Consider the following 19,215-nt stretch of genomic DNA (forward strand, 5'->3'; position numbering starts at 1 on the left):
CGACTCCCAAGCCTGTTCTCGTTCCACTGAGCCACGCTGTTTCTCTAATGGCAGAGTCGACATTAGAACCCAGGTCTGCGTGACTCCCAGGCTCTATTTGACTCTACCTGAGTCAGTTTTCCCCAGCTAAGGACTCTTTAACCGGAGGTAGGGGTGGGGGTGAGGGGGGATCCCCCTTCTCTTCTCCATCTCTCCCCACTCCCTCGGAGAAGTCATTCGCTCCCATGGGCTTCCACTCCCACCTCTGTGGAGATGATTCCCGAATCTCCGTCTCCATCCCCGATGGCTCTCCCTCTCTCCAATCTCGCATCTCCTCCCGCCTTCAAGACATCTCTACTTGGATGCCCTCCCGTCACCTCAAATGTAGAGGGTCCAAAACAGAGCTCCTCGTCTTCCCACCCGAACCCTGTCCTCCCCGTGTCCTTCCAATCACTGTAGACACCACCACCACCCTCTCGGACAGAACTCTGGCATTATCCTCGACTCCTCTCTCTCACTCGACCCACGTATTCAGTCTGTCAGTTCTCCCTTCACAACATCGCCCTTCCGTCTCCATCCAAAGTGCTACCACAAAGATCCGCTTCTCCTCTCCTTCCCTGATTACCGCACGGCCTCCTCGCTGACCTCCCTGCCTCCTCACCTTCCCACCCGAACCCTGTCCTCCCCTTGACTTTCCAATCACTGCAGACGCCACCACCACCCTCCCCGTCTCATAAACCCTTCATCTTAGCACTATCCTCGACCCGTCTCTCGTATTCAACCTGCCAACCTCCACAACGTCGCTAAAATGCGCCCTTTTCAGTCTATCCAAACTGCCACCGAGCACTTCTCCTATCCCGTCTTTACTGTATCAGCCTCCTTGCTTGATGTCCCCGTCTCCTGCCTCTCCCCGCTTCAGTCAATATCCCACTCTGCTGCCCGGATCGTTTTTCTACAAAAACGTTCGGTCCACTTTTCTCCACTCCTCGAGAACCTGCAGCGGTTGCCCATCCGCCTCCGCATTAGACAGAAACTCCTTATCACCGGCTTTAAAGCCCTCAATCCCCTCGCCCCTTCCTCCACCTCCCTGATTTCCTCCTCCAACCCAGCCCGCGCGCTTCGTTCCTCCTACGCCAACCTACTCGCCGTACCTCCACCTCATCCGCCTCGCCGCCAACCCCTCGCCCACATCCTGCCTCTGGCCTGAAACTCCCTCCCCCTTCATCTCCAACGGATGATCAGTCCCCCAACTTCAAAGGCTTTTTAAAAATCCCATTTCCTCCAGGAGGCCTTCCCTGACTAAGCCCTCATTTCTCCTAGTCCCTCTCCTTTCTCCGTCACCCTCACGCTTGGATTTGTACCTTTTATTCACCCCCATCCTCAGCCACACCGCGCTTCGGCACATCTCCGTAATCTGTTTTAACACCTATCTCCCCTTCTGGACTGTTAGCTCCTTGTGGGCAGGGAATAGGTCTACCGACTCTGTCATAATGGACTTTTCCAAGCATTTAGTACAGCGCTCTGCATACAGCAAGCGCTCAATCGATACGATCGATCGACTGACAGGAGACTTCGTCATTACCGTCACCATCCTTATCATCATTGTTATCATTGTCCTGTACCCCGTCTTTCATTCAGTCATAATTATTGAGTGATTACTGTGTGTAAAACATTCATTCAATCGTATTTATTGCATGTTTACTGTGTGCAGAGCACTGGACCGAACACTTGGAAAGTAAAATTCGGCAATAAATCGAGACAATCCCTAACCAACAACGGAATCGCAGTCTAGAAGGGGGGAGACGGGCAATAAAACAAGTGGAAAGGCTTCAGGAGCATCAATATAAATAAATATTACCACCACCACCGTTATCCTCATCGTCACCATCGTCATCTTCACCACCGCTGCCATCATAATCGTTACCATCCTGACCACCATCACCACCGTCTTATCTTTGTCATTATCGTCATCCTCACCATCGTCTGTCATGATCATCCTCATCACCACCATCTTTATCGTTATCATAATCATCCTCACCCTTATCAGCACCACCATCATCATCATCATCGCCATCACCCATAGTTGCTATTATCTTTACTATCCTCATCACCACCATCACCACTGCCACCTTCATCCTTATCATCGTCTTTGTCATTATCACCCTCACCGTCGTCATCTCCATCATCGCTATTATCCTCACTATCATCATCATCATGATCATCATCATCATCTTCACCATCATCTCTTTCATGATCACCCTCACCATTATCATCACCATCATCTCCACCACCTTCATCATCACTCATCATTGTCTTTGTCATCATCCTCACCATTATCATAATCATCTTCGCCGTCATCTTCGTCATGATCACCCTCACCGTCGTCACCATCGTCATTGTCCGCCATCACTATTATCCTCACTCTCCGCATGATCGTCACCATCAGCGCCACCGTCATCATCCTCCGTCATTGCTATTATCCTCACTACCACTACCACCACCTTCATCATCAGCAACGTCTCTGTCATGATCACCCTCTCTATTATTATCACCATCATCATCATCACCATGATCATTATCCTCACTATCATCATCATGATCATCATCATCACGATCATCTTAAGCAATATGGTTTAGTGGAAAGAGCCTGGGCTTAGGAGTCAGAGGATGTGGGTTGTAGTCCCGGCTCCACCACTTGTCTGCTGAGTGACCTTGGGCAAGTCACTTAACTACTCTGTGCCTCAGTGACCTCATCTGTAAAATGGGGATTAAGACCGGGAGCCCCACGTGGGACAACCTGATTACCTTGTATCTATCCCAGTGCTTCGAACAGTGCTTGGCACCTAGTAAGCGTTTAACAAATACCATAATGATTATCATCATCATCCTCACCATCGTCTCTGTCATCATCCTCACCCTTATCACCACCACCATCTTCATCATCATTATCATGATCACCCTCACCATTATCATCATCGTCATTGTCCGCCATCACTGCTATTATCTTCACTCTCGTCAACGTGATCGTCACCACCATCTCCATCATCGTAATCATTACCAACCTCATCTTCACCATCATCCGACCCGTGCCCGACCCGATTAACTTGTATCTACCGCAGCGTTGAGTACAATATCTTACACGTAGTAGGCGTCATCCCCATCGCCAGCATCATCCCTGTAGTCACTCATCCATTCATATTTATTTGAACGCTTACTGCGTGCAGAGCACTGTACTAAGCGCTTGGGAGAGGACAATACAACAATAAACAGACACATTCCTTGCCCACAGTAGTCTCATCTGGAGAGACCCACACGTATCACCTCCTCCCCCCTGGGAGCCGAGACTGCGGATCAGGATGGAAGGAGCCCTGGACTGGGAGTTGGGGGATCCGGGTTCTAATCTCATTTTCCGTGTGACCTTGGGCAAGTCATTTCACTTCTGCGGGCCTCAGTTCCCTCGTCTGTCAAATGAAGCAGAATTGCCTATTCTCTCTCTACGTCTTAGGCTGTGAACCCCGTGTAGGATCGGAAGCTCAGTCCAATTACCTCAGTGCTTGGCATGGTGCTCGGCGCAGAGTCGGCCCCTAATACGTATCGTTAAATTATATATATTTTGGAGGAAATAAAGAAAACCTGCCACTCTGTCTAATGGAAGTAGAATTCCGGTCTCACATAAACTATAGTGAACACCTGATGAAAGTGAAAGAAGCGTGCCTTAGGGGATAGAGCCCGGGCCTGGGAGACAGAAGGATGTGGGTTCTAATCCTGACTCCACCACGAGTCTGCTGTGGGACCTAGGGCAAGTCATTTCATGTCTCTGAGCCTCAGTTGCCTCATCTGGAAAATGGGAATTAAGAGTGTGAGCTCCATGTCGGGCAGGGACTGTGTCCAACCAGATTAGCTTGTATCTATCCCAGCACTTAGTAGACTGCCTGGCACATACTAAACGCAACAAGTACCGGTATTATTATTATATAATATAATAATAAAAAAGATCACAGGTACCACAGAGATGCTAAAACCCCTGAGAACACCCTGGAAAACTAAAGCAATTTGATATTCGGTGGCTTTGATTCCAAGATCGTTTATCTGAGTAGAAGTTTCTTTCACCAACTGTTAGCTTTTTGAGAAGCAAACAGGGCAGGGATCATGTCTACCTTCTCGACTGCCCTCTCCCAAGCACTTAGTACAGTGTTCCGTACACATTAGACTCTAAGTTCCTTGAAAACCGGGATCGATTCTATCTCTATTCTCAACTGCTCAGTATAGCACCTTTTTTTCTAAAATGGTATGTGCCAGACACTGTACTAAGCACTGGGGTAGATATGTCCTAATCAGGATGGACACGGTCCCTTTTTTATGGTCTTTAATAATAATAATGATGTTGGTATTTGTTAAGCGCTTACTCTGTGCAGAGCACTGTTCTAAGCGCTGGAGTAGATACAGGGTCATCAGGTCGTCCCACGTGAGGCTCAGAGTCAATCCCCATTTTACAGATGAGGTAACTGAGGCACAGAGAAGTTAAGTGACTTGTCCACAGTCACCCAGCTGACAAGTGGCAGAGCCGGGAGTCGAACCCATGACCCCTGACTCCGAAGCCCAGGCTCTTTCCACTGAGCCACGCTGCTTCCCAGCATGGTAAGCGTAGTAAGTCTTTGTTAAGCACTTACTATGTTCCAGGCACTGTTCTAAACACCAGGAAAGATACAAGCTAAGCAGGATGGACACGGTCCCTGTCCCACAGGGGGCTCAGTGTCTTCATCCTCATTTGACAGATGAGGTAATTGAGGCCCAGAGACATGAAGTGACTTGGCCAAGGTCACACAACAGATAAGAGAGAGCCAGGATTAAAATCCAGGTCCTCTGACTCCCAGATCTGTGCTCTTTTCACTAGGCCAGGCTGCTTTTCAAGTTTACTTGGCACACAGTAGACTGTAAGCTCCTTAAGGACAGCAGTTGTGATTATTAATTCTATTATGTTCGCCCAAGCACTCAGCACAGTGCTCTGCACACAGTAGACTGTTAGATCCTTGAAGGCAGGGATGATGTTTAGTAACTCTACTGCCTTGAACTTAGTACAGTGGTCAATCCCTAGACTATGAGCCCCGAGCGGGACAGGGACTGTGGCCAACCTGATAACCTTGCGTCTACCCCAGCGTTTAGAACAGTGCTTGTCACATGGTTAGCCCTTAACAAATATTATTACTACTACTATTATTATTTTGTTAATGAGGTGTATATCTCCATGATTCTGTTTATCTTGACGATGTTGTCTTGTTTGGTTTTTGTTCTGTTTTGCTTTGCTGTCTGTCTCCGCCGTTTAGACCGTGAGCCCACCACTGGGCAGGGATGGTCTCTATCTGTTGCCGAATTGTCCATTCTAAGCGCTTAGTACAATGCTCTGCACATAGTAAGCGCTCAATAAATACTATTGAATGAACAGCAGATTGGAAGCTTCTTGAGGGCAGCAATCATATCTGCTAATTATATTAGACTCTCCTGAGTGTGGAGAAACAGCGTGGGCTAGTGGACAGAGGCCAGGCCTGGGAGTCAAAGGACCTGGGTTCTAATCCCGGCACTGCCACCCATCTGCAGTGTGATCTTGGGCAAGGCACTTGGCTTCTCTTTGCCCCAGTTCCCTCATCTGGAAAATGGGAATAAAGACTGTGAGCCCCACGTGGGACACGGACTGTGTCCCACCCGATTAGCTTGTATCTACCCCAGGGTTTAGTACAGTGCCTTGCACTCAGTAAGCGCTTAACCAATACCATAAAAGAGGGTTTAGTACGGTGATCTGCCCAGCGCAAGTACTCAAATAACTGATTGATGGACTGAATTATGCTAAGAGCCATTCCAAATTAGAAACCTCCCCCAAAACCTCTAGCCCCTTTCCGTTTTTGGCTAAAATCGAAATCCAAGGTCTCCCAAAACCGGGGCGGATCGGTGTTTCCGTTATCCATAAAGTACTACTCACATGTATTGGGGAGAGGTCCCATGGGTGAGTGCAGTAAAGACAGAGATGGCACAGTTCAGTTACAAAACGCAACAATTACATTGGAAACAAACACGGAGAATGCAGGAGATCCTGGAGTCCAAGGCCACCCAGCCCTTAGAGACGGGCTCAGGTGTATAGACTCTTCGCTCTGCTGCCTGGATCGTTTTTCTACAGAAACGTTCAGGACAGACATGTCTCCCCGCTCCTCGGAAAATTCCAGTGGTTTCGCATCAAATGAAAACTCCTTCCCATCGGTTTTAGAGCGGTCCACCACCTTACCCCGCTCCTACCTCTCCTCGCCGCTCTCCTGCTCCGACCCAGCCCGCACGCTTTGCTCCTCTAATGCCAACCTTCTCACTGGGCCTCCGTCTTGTCTATCTCGCCACCGATCCCTCGCCCACGTCCTCCCTCTGGCCTGGAACGCTCTCCGTCCTCAAATTCAACAGACAATGACTCTCCCCCACCCTTCAAAGTCTTACTGAAGGCCCATCTCCTCCAAGAGGCCTTCCCTGACTGCGCCCTCCTTTCCTCTTCTCCCACTCCCTTCCGCGTCGCCCCGACTCGCTCCCTTTATTCATCCCCCCCTCCCAGCCCCACACCACTTATGTCCACCTCCGTCATTTATTTATTTCTATTACTGTCGGTCTCCCCCTATGGACTGGAAGCTCACTGTGGGCAGGAAATGTGTCCATTCTTATATTCTCTCCCAAGCGCTTAGTCGGGTGCTCTGCAACCAGTAAAAGCTCAATAAAGACGATCGAATGATTGGGTCTGCTTCTTAATAATAATGACGGCATTTGTTAAGCGCTTACTATGTGCCAGGCACCGTACTAAGCGCTGAGGTGGGTCCGAGCAAATCGGGTCGGACACAGTCCCACGCGGGGCTCACAGTCTCCATCCCCATTTGACAGATGAGGGAGCCGAGGCCCAGAGAAGTGAGTGACTTGCCCAAGGTCACTCAGCAGACACTTGGCGGAGCCGGGATTAGAACCCGTGACCGTCTGACTCCCAGGCCCGGGCTCTAGCCACTGCTCCACGCTGCTTCTCTTTCTCGTTGCATCATCCTCTCGCAAGCGCTTAGCCCGGTGCTGCGCACCCAGTCAGCGCTCCTCAGCTCCGGCCGACCGACTGACCTGCGTCCGGGGCGACGCACTGGCACCTGTAGGTGGTGATGTCGTCGGGCTTGAAGTCCCTGTTGAGGGGGAAGTACTGGAAGGCCCCGACCATCTTCTTGACGGCGTCGTAGATGAAGATGAAGCTGATGAGGGAGGAGAAGCCCTCCTCGGTGAAGCGGGTGATGTACTGGACGATGAAGCTGGCGTCGGCCGCCACCAGAGCCAGGCACTGAAGGGCCGCGTGCAAGCCGATCCACAGCCGGAATTCCATGTAGTCGATCCCGTTGCCCCTGGGTTGGGGGGGAAGAGAGACTGTAAGCCCAGGGTGGGTAGGGATTGTCTCTCAATTGCGGAATTGGACGTTGCGAGTGCTTAATACAGTGCTGTGCACACAGCAAGTGCTCAATAAATACGACTGAACGATCCAGAGGGGATCGGGGAGCCGCAGCCTGGTGCCGGCTCGCCCCACATGGGGATGGAGGATCCGTGCGGGTGGATAGGTAGTGCAAAGGTCGCACCGGGCAGGGGGAAATCGGGCCTGTCTACTTCTTTTGTGTCGTCGTCCTCTCCCTCCTACTAGACTGTAAGCCCGTTGTTGGGTAGTGATTGTCTCTGTCTGTTGCCCAATTATACTTTCCAAGCGCTTAGTCCAGTGCCCCGCACACAGTAAGCACTCAATTAAATATGACCGAACGAACGGCACCAGGTCACCCAGCAGAGAAGTGGGCTTCGGACCCGGGTCCTCCGACTCCCAGGCCCGTGGGCTCTCCGCCGTACCGCCCCGCTCCTTCCTTGCGTTTTCCTGAAGCGCTTGCCCACCGGGTCGGGTCAGCGGGTCCGCCACCTACTTGCTGAAGTCGAAGAGGAGCTTCTCGAAAATGAGGATGGGGCCCGTGCTGCTGAGGATGATGAGGGGTTGCCCGGCGAACAGGCAGAAGACGGAGCCGGCCATGGCCGTGCCCAGGAAGCTCTCCATCACGCCCTGGGGAGAGCGGGACACGAGACTGTCACGGAGCCCGGCGGACTCAGGGATAAAGGGCTGGCCTCCTCCCCCTCTACTCGGCCTCCTTTTTTCATTATATTTCTTAGGCGCTTACTATGTGAACGGTGCTTGGCACACAGTAAGAGCTTAACAAATACCATCATTATTATTATTATTTTATTATCATCGAAGCAGCGTGGCTCAGTGAGAAGAGGCCCGGCTGGGGAGTCAGAGGTCGTGGGTTCTCATCCCGGCTCCGCTGCTTGTCAGCTGTGTGACTTTGGGCAAGTTACTTCACTTCTCCGGGCCTCAGTTACCTCATCTGGAAAATGGGGATGAAGACTCTGAACCCCACGTGGGACAACCTGATCAGTTTGTATCCCCCCCAGCACTTAGAAGAGTGCTTTGCACATAGTAAGTGCTTAACAAATGCCATCATTATTATTATGTGCCAGGCTCTGTACTGAGCGCTGGGGTAGATACAAGCTCATCAGATTGGACACAGTCCCTGTCCCACATGGGGCTCATGGTCTTAATCCTCATATTACAGATGAGGGAACCGAGGCCCACAGAAATTTTTTTTTAATGGTATTTATTAAATGCTTACTACGTGCCAGGCACTGTGTTAAGCGCTGGGGTAGATACGAGCTCATCAGGTTGGACAGAGTCCCTGTCCTAGATGGGGCTCACGGTCTTAATCTCCATTTTTGAGACGAGATGACTGAGGCCCAGAGAAGCGTTTTCATGGTATTTGTTAAACGCTTACTACGTGCCAGACACTGTACTAAGTGCTGTGGTAGAGAAGCAGCATGGCTCAGTGGAAAGAGCCCAGGCTTAGGAGTCAGAGGTCATGGGTTCTAATCCCGGCTCCGCCGCTTGTCAGCTGTGTGACTTTGGGCAAGTGGCTTCACTTCTCTGAGCCTCAGTAACCTCATCTGGAAAATGGGGATTAAGACCGTGAGCCCCACGTGGGAAAACCTGATGACCTTGTTTCCCCGCCCTCCAGCGCTTAGAACAGTGCTTGGCACATAGTAAGCGCTTACCAAATACTATCATTATACAAGTTCATCAGGTTGGATGCAGTCCCCGCCCCACCTGGGGCTCCAGGTCTTCATTTTTGAGACAAGGTAACTGAGGCCCAGAGAAGTGAAGAGCCTTGGCCGAGGTCACCCAGCGGTCAGGCGGTGGAGCCGGGATCAGAACCCGGGTCCTTCCGACGCCCAGGTCCGGGCTCTAACCACTGGGCCACGCCGCTTCAGGACGCTGTGCCTCGGGCGTCCCTCGGCCCCGGGGGCGGACCGGGCCGGAACCCGGTACCTGGTAGTTATCGGTGGCGTCGCCCAGGAGGCCGCCGAAGGTGATGGCGTTGGTGATGCAGCCCAGGTAGATGAAGAGGACCGCCGACACCGACTGGAGGTGGAAACCATCGTAGAAGTCGCTGGGGAACCAGGGCCACTTCCTCTTAATGTCCAGGAACAGGCCGCCGCAGAACCTGACCCCAAACAAACAAAACGATGGTACTGGTTGAGTGCTCATTATATGTCGAGCACTGCTCTAAGCACTGGGGGTAGATACGAGTTGAGCAGGTTGGACACAGTCCCCTGTCCCATTTGGGCCTCACGGTTTTCATCTTGAGGAAGCAGCGTGGCTCAGTGGCAAGAGCCCGGGTTCGGGAGTCAGAAGTCGTGGGCTCTAATCCCGGCTCCGCCACTTGTCAGCTGTGTGACTTTGGGCAAGCCGCTTCACTTCTCTGGGCCTCAGTTACCTCAAGTGGAAAATGGGGATGAAGCCTGTGAGTCCCACGCGGGACAACCTGATGACTTTGTATCTACCCCAGCGCTTAGAACAGTGCTTGGCACATAGTAAGCGCTTAACAAATCCCATCATTATTATCCCCATTTTACTGAGACCCAGAGAAGTTAAACGACTTGCTCACGTTCTTAATCCCCATTTTACAGACGAGGGGCTAGAGGTCCCGAGAAGAGAAAAGACTTGCCCAAGCTAATAATAATAATAGTTTTGGTATTTGTTAAGCGCTTCCTATGTGCCAAGCACGGTTCTAAGCATGGGGTTGTTACAAGTTAAGGAGGTTGATGGGGCTCACAGTCTTAATTCCCATATTACAGATGAGGTAACTAAAGCCCAGAGAAGTGAAATACTTGCTCAAGTTATTAACGATAATAATAATAATGGTACTTGTTCAGTGCTTACTATGTGCCAAGCACTCTTCTAAGCACTGGGGTAGATACAAGTTAAGGAGGTAGGACACATTCCCTGCCCCACATGGTGGCCTCCCACTCTCCATCCCCATTTTACAGATGAGGTCACTGAGGCCCAGAGAAGTGAAGGGACTTGCCCATTGTCCCACAGCTGACAAGCAGCGGAGCCTGGCACATAATAATCATGATGACGATGGCATTTGTTAAGCGCTTACTATGTGCAAAGCACTGTTCTAAGCGCTGGGGGGGATAGAACCCATGACCTCTGACTCCCAAGCCAAGTATCTGGCATGTGCAGAGCGCTGTACTAAGTGCTTGGGAAAGTCCAATGCAACAATAAAGAACGGCAATAATAATAATTACGGTGTTTGGTAAGCGCTTACTATGTGCAGAGCACTGTTCTAAGCTCTGGGGTAGATACAGAGAGAAGCAGCGTGGCTCACTGGAAAGAGCACGGGCTTTGGAGTCAGAGGTCATGGGTTCGAACCCCGGCTCTACCACTTGTCAGCTGTGTGACTTTGGGCAAGTCACTTAACTTCTCGGTGCCTCAGTTACCTCATCTGTAAAATGGGGACTAAGACTGTGAGCCCCACGTGGGACAACCTGATTCCCCTGTGTCTACCCCAGCGCTTAGAACAGTGCTCGGCACATAGTAAGCGCTTAACAAATACCAACATTATTATTATTATTATACAGGGTAATCAGATTGTCCCTCGTGGGGCTCACATTTTTTAATCCCCATTTTTACAGATGAGGTCATTGAGGCACAGAGAAGTGAAGTGACTTGCCCAAGGTCACACAGCCAAGTGGCGGAGCCGGGATTAGAAGCCACGACCTCTGCCTCCCAAGCCCGTGCTCTTTCCGCCCACAACCAACTCACAGTGTAGAGAGGGGGAGACAGACATCCACACAGTTCCACAGCATTTAGTCCATCGCCTGGCACGTAGTCAGCGCTTACTCTAATACTAATAATGGCATCTGTTAAGCGCAAATATCCCAATTATTATTTCTTCCCTGGAGCTGGGATTGGACCCCAGGAGTCCCGACTCCCAGGCCGCGGCTCTTACCCGGTGGGAAGGAAAATGAGGAGGGGGCGAGGGGTCTGTGTGGGACGCACCTTCCGGTCCACAGGAGCTCCTCGCCGATCTCGTGGGCGGCGGGCATCTCTCCATCTTCGCCCCCGCTGCCCGCGCCCCCTGGCCCTCCCCCGCCGCCCCCTCCCACCGAGCCGTTCATCTGGCCCAGCTCGTGGAGCGGGAGCACTGATTTCCTGAAAGGAGAAGGATTAGACCGTAAGCCCGTCGAAGGGCAGGGACTGTCTCTATCTGTTGCCGATTTGTCCATTCCAAGCGCTTAGTACAGTGCTCTGCACATAGTAAGCGCTCAATAAATACTACTGAATGAATGAACCACACGTGGGTGGGAGACGAGGAAGGGGGTGGGAGGAGGCGGGAGGGTGCGGGAGAGGGCGAGATGCTCTCCCAAGCTATAGTCTCCTCTCCCAAGTGCTCAGTACCGTGCTTTGCACACAGTAGCGCTCAATAAATAGGACTGAACAAATGGATGAATGAATGGGGGAGGAGGAGGGAAAGACGGGAGGAGGTGGGATGGTGTTCTAAGCGCTGGGGTAGATATATGCATATATATACATAAATATATAGGTGTAGAGATATACACGTGTATATCTCTGTGATTCTATTTATCTTGATGATATCTATGCCAGACTATTGTGGCTTAGTAGAAAGAGCCCTGGCTTTGGAGTCAGAGGTCATGGGTCCGACTCCCGGCCCTGCCACTTGTCAGCTGTGTGACTGTGGGCGAGTCGCTTCACTTCTCTGTGCCTCAGTGACCTCATCTGTCAAATGGGGATTAACTGTGAGCCTCACGTGGGACAACCTGATGACCCTGTATCTCCCCCAGCGCTTAGAACAGTGCTCGGCACATAGTAAGCGCTTAACAAATACCATCATTATTATTGTTATTTTGTACTGTTTTTCTTTGCTGTGTGTCTCCTCCGTTTAGACCGTGAACTCGTTATTGGGCAGGGATTGTCTCTATCTGTTGCCGAATTGTACATTCCAAGCGCTTAGTACAGTACTCTGTACAGAGTACTCTGCACATAGTAAGCGCTCAATAAATACTATTGAATGAATGAATACAGGGTTATCAGGTTGTCCCACGTGGGGCTCGCAGTCTTAATCCCCCTTTTACAGATGAAGGTACCTGAGGCACAGAGAAGTGAAATGACTTGCCCACAGTCACACGGCTGATAAGTGGCGGAGCTGGGATTAGAACCCACGGCCTCCGACTCCCAAGGCCATGCTCTTTCCACTAAGCCAAGCTGCTTCTCTAAATCAGTCACACTGCCTGGATGACTACAGCGGGCACAGAGCCTCGCGTCGAGTGTCCACTGGGTGCCGAGCAGTGAACGAAGCCCCGGCTGTGCACAGAGGACTATGCTGGACTCCCCCGGGGTGCAGAGCAGTGAACCGGCATTGGGAGAGTACAGCCAAAGTGGGAGATTCATTTCAGCCAGTCGACCATATTTACTGAACGTGCAAAGCACTGTACTAAGCGCTTATAGGAGGGGCCTCACCACTCCCTACTGTTTAAGCCCTTCTTCCTCTATTTTTCCTTCCTCTTTTTCAGAGGAAGGGAAAATGAGTCCCAGAGAGGAGCGCGTGGCTCGAATCATAGGAGAGCTGAGGGGCCACGGGGAGGGTCACGCCCTGGGGGTCTGAGTGTAGACTGGGGGGTCCACGTGCTGCCGCCCGGCCTTACCTCTTGTCGGCGGAGGTCACCTTCTTTGGGGGTTCGATGCGGATGTTGGGGTCCCACTCTCCGGGCGGCAGGACGATGACCTCGTCCAGGAACTCGTCCACGCCGGCGATCAGGTCTTCGCGGGTCCGGGCTCTGTAGGCCACGTCGCTGAACAACTAGTCCAGGAATGGCGAGTGGGACGGGGGAGGAATTAATAATAATAATAATAATAATGATAATGGTATTTGTTAAGTACTTACTATGTGCCAAGCACCGTTCTAAGTGTTGGTGTAGATACAAGATAGTCATGTTGTCCCATGTGGGGCTCACAGTCTTAATCCTCATTTTCCAGATGAGGTAACCGAGGCACAGAGAAGTGAAGCGACTTGGCCAAAGTCAAGACGGCTGACGAGTGGCGGAGTCGGGATTAGAACCCACGACCTCCGACTCCCAAGCTCGTGCTCTTTCCACTAAGGCTTGTTCCCCCCCGCCCTCCCACCCCTACTCAGGCATGTTTACGCGATCGGGGCCTGGATGGCGAGGGAGGACCGGCGGCTGTCGACTTGGAACGCGGGCCGGGGCTCGGGGCCGGGAGGGCGACTCACCTCGTCCACCATGAGAGCTGCGATGGCTCTTCCGATCTCGTTGTAGGACTTTGCTTTCCCAGCTGGTCCCAGCAGGATGAACAGGAAGCTGAGAAGAGGAAGAGGACGGAGTAGCGGAAGAAGGGGAGGACGGGGAGGAAGAGGAGGAGGAGGGAGAAAGCAGGAAGAAGAGAAGGAGGGAGGAGGAAGAGCAGGAGGAAGGAGTCGACGGAGTCGGTCAATCCTATTTATTGAGCGCTTACTGGGTGCCGAGCACTGGACTAAGCGCTGGGGAGAGTACGCTAGAACAGTAAACAGATACATTTGCTGCCCATAATGAGGCGGCCAGAAGCGAAGGAGGGAGGAGACCAAGAGGCCTTCCCTGACTAAACTCCACTTTTCCTCATTTCCCACTCCCTTCCGCGTCACCCAGACTTGCTCCTTTTACTCATCCCCAACCCCCTTCCCCTCAGCACTTATGTATACATTTGTCATTTTATTTATTTATTTTGATGTCTATTTATTTGTATTAATTTCTGCCTCCCCCGCTTCTAGACTGTGAGCTCTTTGTGGGCAGGGATTGTCACTCTTTATTGCTGCATTGAACTTTTCCAAGCGCTTAGTACAGGCCTCTGCACCCAGTAAGCGCTTAATAAATACAATTGAATGAATAAATGAAAGGAGGCAAGAGGAGAAAGAGAGGGGAGGAGGAGAGAGGAGGATATGGAAGCTGAGGCAGAAGACCCCCCCTCCCCTCTCAATAATAGTAATGGTGGGATTTGTTAAGCACTTACTAGGTGCCAGGCACTGGGCTAAGCGCTGGGGTGGAGCCAAGCAAATGGGGTGGGACACAGTCCCTGTCCCCCATGGGGCTCACGGTCTTAATCCCCATTTTACAGATGAGGGAACTGAGGCCCAGAGAAGTGAAATGACTTGCCCGAGGCCACACAGCAGACAAGTGGCGGATCTGGGATTAGAACCCAGGTCCTTCTGCCAGGCCCGGGCCTGTTCCCAGCAGCCCAGTGCTGGACCTGAAGCAATGATGCCTAGTGGAAGGTGCCTGGTTTACGTTCCTCTAGACTGTAAGCTCACTGTGGGCAGGGAATGTGTCCTGTTCTATTGTCTTCTCCCCAGCGCTTAGTCCAGTGTCCCGCGCATGGTAAAGGCCCAATAAAGACGATCAACCAAATGGTTGGGGTTCGGGCAGGGGGCTCACCGGGTGGGCACGGGCACCTCGGTCACCCCGCCCAGCAGGATGGACTGGACCAGGCGCACGAATGCCACCAGGGGCTGGTCCAGGAAGGCCACCTCGCCCACCAGCACGTTGGAGGCCTCCGCGTCCTTGGGGATTTTCTTCATGAACTTGTTCCTCAGCTGCCGGAGGAGAACAGGCGTGAGCGAGTCCCCTCCCTCTCTCCCTCTGTCCCCAGCTGTCCTGACCACCCGGGAAATAATAATAATATTGATATTTAAGCATTTACTAGGTGCCAGGTACTGTACTAAGCTCTGGGGTGGTTACAAGCTAATCAAATTGGATGCAGTCCCTGTCCCACGTGGGGCTCACAGTCTCCATCCCCATTTGACAGATGAGACAACTGAGGCAAGGTTGACCCTGATACAAGGTCATCAGGTTGTCCCATGTGGGGCTCACACTCTGAAACCCCATTTTACAGATGAAGTAGCTGAGGCCCAGAGAAGTGAATAATAATAATAATAATGATGATGGTACTTAGTATCATATTATTATATTATTTTTATATAACTTATTATCATCCCTGAGAGAACCTGATGACAACTTGTCTGCTGTGTGACCTTGGGCAAGCCACTTCACTTCTCTATGCCTCAGTTCCCTCATCTGTAAAATGGGGATGAAGACTGTGAACCCCACATGGGACAGCCAGATTACCTTGTATCTACCCCAGCGCTTAGAACAGTGCTTGGCACATAGTAAGTGCTTACAAATACCATCATCATCATTCTTATTCTTCACTTCTCTGGGCCTCAGTGACCTCATCTGTAAAATGGGGATTCAGACTGCGAGCCCAAGGTCACGCAACAGACCGGTGGTGGAGCCGAGATTAGAACCCATGACCTTCTGACTCTCAAGCCCGAGGGCCAGCCACTACGCTATGCTGGACTCTGCCCACGGTGGTCCAGGCTGTCCCTGACTCCGGGGCAGGTTGTCTTCCCCATCAGGGTGGGCTTTTCCCCACACCGCCCGGGGTCTCCCACCCACGGGTCTGGACTCTTCCCTGCTTCGGGCTGGACTCCCCCCAAAACTAATCCAGACTCTCCCTCACACCATCCAGGCTCTCCCCCAAACTGCTCCAGATTCTTTCGCCCACTGGTCCGGACTCTTCCCCACGCTGGCCCAGACTCTCCCCCACACTGGGCCAGGCTCTCCCAGCCACTGGTCCAGACTTGCCCCCACACTGGTCCAGGCTTTCTGCCCACTGGCATCCAGGCTCTTCCACACACTGGTCCAGACTGTCCCCGACACTGGTCCAGAATCTCCCCCACGCTACTCCAGACTTCCCCACACTGCTCCAGACTCCAGACTGTGAGCCCGTTGTTGGGTAGGGATCGTCTCCGTTTGTTGCCGAACTGTGCTTTCCAAGCGCTTAGTACAGTGCTCTACACACAATAAGCGCTCAGGAAATACAATTGAATGAATGACTCTGCCCGTTCTGGGCCAGGCTCTTCCGTCCACTGGTCCAGATTCTCCCCCATCCCATCCAGACTCTTCTGCCCCCGGTCCAGACTCTCCCCTTCACTGGTCCAGGCTCTCCCTCACGTCCGTCTGGGTTCCTCCCAGATCCCCAGCCCGGCATCAGGGTGCTGATGACCGTCCCCGACCCCAGACCCGGGGAAGCGTGCCCAGCGGGAGGCCAGAGGACGCTGACCCCGGGAGGGCACTGCCAGACCCCTGCCCACCCCCGCGTTCCTTGCTGCCGGTCTCTCGCTACGGCAGGGAGGTCTCTGGCCCTCAGCGGCCTACTCCATTCTCAGGCCTGAGCCCCGCCGGGCCCGCAGCCGGTCTCCCGGGCAGCCTACCTGGTCCGTATTGGGCGTGACAGAAATGTCGTTCATGCTCCTGCTCTGCGCGTGGCCTGGAAGAGAGGAAGGAGACGGAACTTCAGAGCGGGGGTGACCTGTTGGCTCTCCCTCAGGCCGGGGTCGTGCCACGCTCGGACCTGCTCCAGCCTTGCCTCCGTGATGAGGCAGTGGGGGCCGAGGGCACAAAAAGTCAGTCAATTCTGCTTATTAACAATAATAATAATTATTATTATTAGGCATTGTGGTAGCTCCAACCATTCATTCATTCAATTGTATTTATTGATCGCTTACTGTGTGCAGAGCACTGTACTAAGCACTTGGAAAGTACAATTCAGCAGAGACAATCTCTACCGAACAACGGGCTCACAGTCTAGAGTATACGTTGGTATCTGTTAAGCGCTCACTATGTGCCGACACTGTTTTAAGGGGGGAGACAGGCATCAAAACCAGTAAACAGGCATCAAAAGCATCAGTATAAATAAAATTAGAGATACATACACATCATTAATAAAATAGAGTAATAAATACGTACAGATATACACAAGTGTTGTGGAGCGGGGAAGGGGGTAGAGCAGAAGGAGGGAGTCGGGGCGATGGGGAGGGGAGGGGGAGCAGAGGGAAAAGGGGGCTCAGCCTGGGAAGGCCTCCTTCCTTCCTTCCTTCATTCATTCAATAGTATTTATTGAGCGCTTACGATGTGCAGAGCATGGTACTAAGCGCTTGGAACGTACAAATCGGTAACAGATACAGTCCCTGCCCTTTGACGGGCTCACGGTCTAATCGGGGGAGACGGACAGACAAGAACAATAGCAATAAATAGAATCAAGAGCAGTAAATAGAATCAAGGAGGTGAGCTCTCAGTAGGGCTTTGAAGAGGGGAAGAGAGTTAGTTTGGCGGATGTGAGGAGGGAGGGCGTTCCGGGACAGCGGGAGGACGTGGGCCGGGGGTCAGTGGTGGGACAGGCGGGAACGAGAATGCCTCAATCAAATCGAGTTGGACACAGGCCCTGTCCCCCGTGGGGCTCACAGTCTCAATCCCCATTTTACAGAGGAGGGGACTGAGGCCCAGAGAAGTGAAGTGACTTGCCCAAGGTCACACAGCAGACAAGGGGCGGAGCTGGATTAGAACTCGCCCGCCTGAGCTCTGTCCACTACACCATGCTGGTTCTAATGATGAGATCATTGAAAATCTTCCGTCAGGTGAAGACCCAGGTCGCCCCGTCTGCCCCGTTCTCCCTTCTCCCCTGCACCCTCTCCCCTTCCCCCTGGCATCTGCACGCCCTTCGTCCTCCTCCCCATCCCACTTACACCCCCTCCCCTCTGAGAGGCCCTTAGTGGTTGAGCCTCGACCACTCTGGCTGCACTTACGCAAACGTCCGTAGTTTGCTTTCTGCCTGATCCTCAGATCCTCAGTAGAACGGCGGAGATTGGTTGCGGCTGGAGGGATGCGGGCCGGACTGCGGTCTGAGACGTAGGAGGGAGGGAACCGGCGTTGTCATTATTCCCCAAAGCTTGGAGGTGGCTTTCCAGAACTTCAAAGCTCTTTCCTTCAAGTCCTCGTTGGGCTTGCTTGCTCACTCATTCATTCCTTCACTCGCTCATTCTTTCACTCAATCATCCACCCACCCACCCACCCACCCACCCACCCATCCACCCATCCATCCACCCACCTATCCATCCATCCATCCATCCATCCATCCATCCATCCATCCATCCATCCATCCATCCATCCAATAATAATAATGATAATGATGGTATTTGTTAAGCGCTTACTATTAGACTGTAAGCCCATCAAAGGGCAGGGACTGTCTCTATCTGTTACCGATTTGTCCATTCCAAGCACTTAGTACAGTGCTCTGCACATAGTAAGCACTCAATAAATACTACTGAATGAATGAATATGTGCCCAGCACTGTTCTAAACACTGAGGTAGATACAAGGTAATCAGGCTGTCCCACGTGGGGCTCACAGTCTCAATCCCCATTTTCCAGATGAGGTAACTGAGGCACAGAGAAGTGAAGTGACTTGCTCAAAGTCACACAGTTGATAAATGGCAGAGCTGGGATTAGAACCCATGATCTCTGACTCCCAAGCCCGTGTTCTTTCCGTGTTCTCTCCCCCAGGCCCATCCAGACTCTTCACTGGACCTACTTACAAATAAGAGAGTCGACTTCCCTGCACCAGAGGCCCTGTGTCATTCATTCTTTCATTCAATAGTATTTATTGAGCGCTTACTATGTGCAGAGCACCGGACTAAGTGCTTGGAATGGACAAATCGGTAACAGATACAGTCCCTGCCCTTTGACGGGCTTATAGTCTAATCGGGGGAGACAGACAGACAAGAACAATAACAATAAATAGAATCAAGGGGAGGGATGAACATCGCATTAAAACAATAGCAAATAAATAGACTCAAGCCCAGTCCCAGTCTCAGCAAGAACCAGTTGGTGGAATGATGCCAACCAGTGCCTACCATCCAACCGTCCATCCATTCACCTACCCACCCTCCCATCCGCACACAGAC

The 19,215-nt window shown here is 52.0% G+C and overlaps 1 protein-coding gene across 1 annotated transcript in view; it reads right to left on the minus strand.

Moving 5' to 3' along the window:
* Positions 1-19,215, minus strand: part of SLC4A5 (solute carrier family 4 member 5) — an 81,059-nt gene that overhangs the window by 26,838 nt on the left and 35,006 nt on the right. The window contains exons 6-14 of the mRNA XM_039912224.1: positions 18,060-18,155; positions 16,689-16,744; positions 14,851-15,008; positions 13,656-13,743; positions 13,072-13,226; positions 11,408-11,560; positions 9,389-9,563; positions 7,938-8,071; positions 7,108-7,379 (exon numbers count right to left, since the gene is read on the minus strand). Of these exons, the coding sequence (XP_039768158.1) occupies positions 7,108-7,379; positions 7,938-8,071; positions 9,389-9,563; positions 11,408-11,560; positions 13,072-13,226; positions 13,656-13,743; positions 14,851-15,008; positions 16,689-16,744; positions 18,060-18,155 (1,287 nt within the window). The remainder of the gene's footprint in view (positions 1-7,107; positions 7,380-7,937; positions 8,072-9,388; positions 9,564-11,407; positions 11,561-13,071; positions 13,227-13,655; positions 13,744-14,850; positions 15,009-16,688; positions 16,745-18,059; positions 18,156-19,215) is intronic.

Source organism: Ornithorhynchus anatinus, chromosome 5 (assembly GCF_004115215.2).
Source record: "Ornithorhynchus anatinus isolate Pmale09 chromosome 5, mOrnAna1.pri.v4, whole genome shotgun sequence".
In the NCBI taxonomy this organism is placed as follows: Eukaryota; Metazoa; Chordata; class Mammalia; order Monotremata; family Ornithorhynchidae; genus Ornithorhynchus; species Ornithorhynchus anatinus.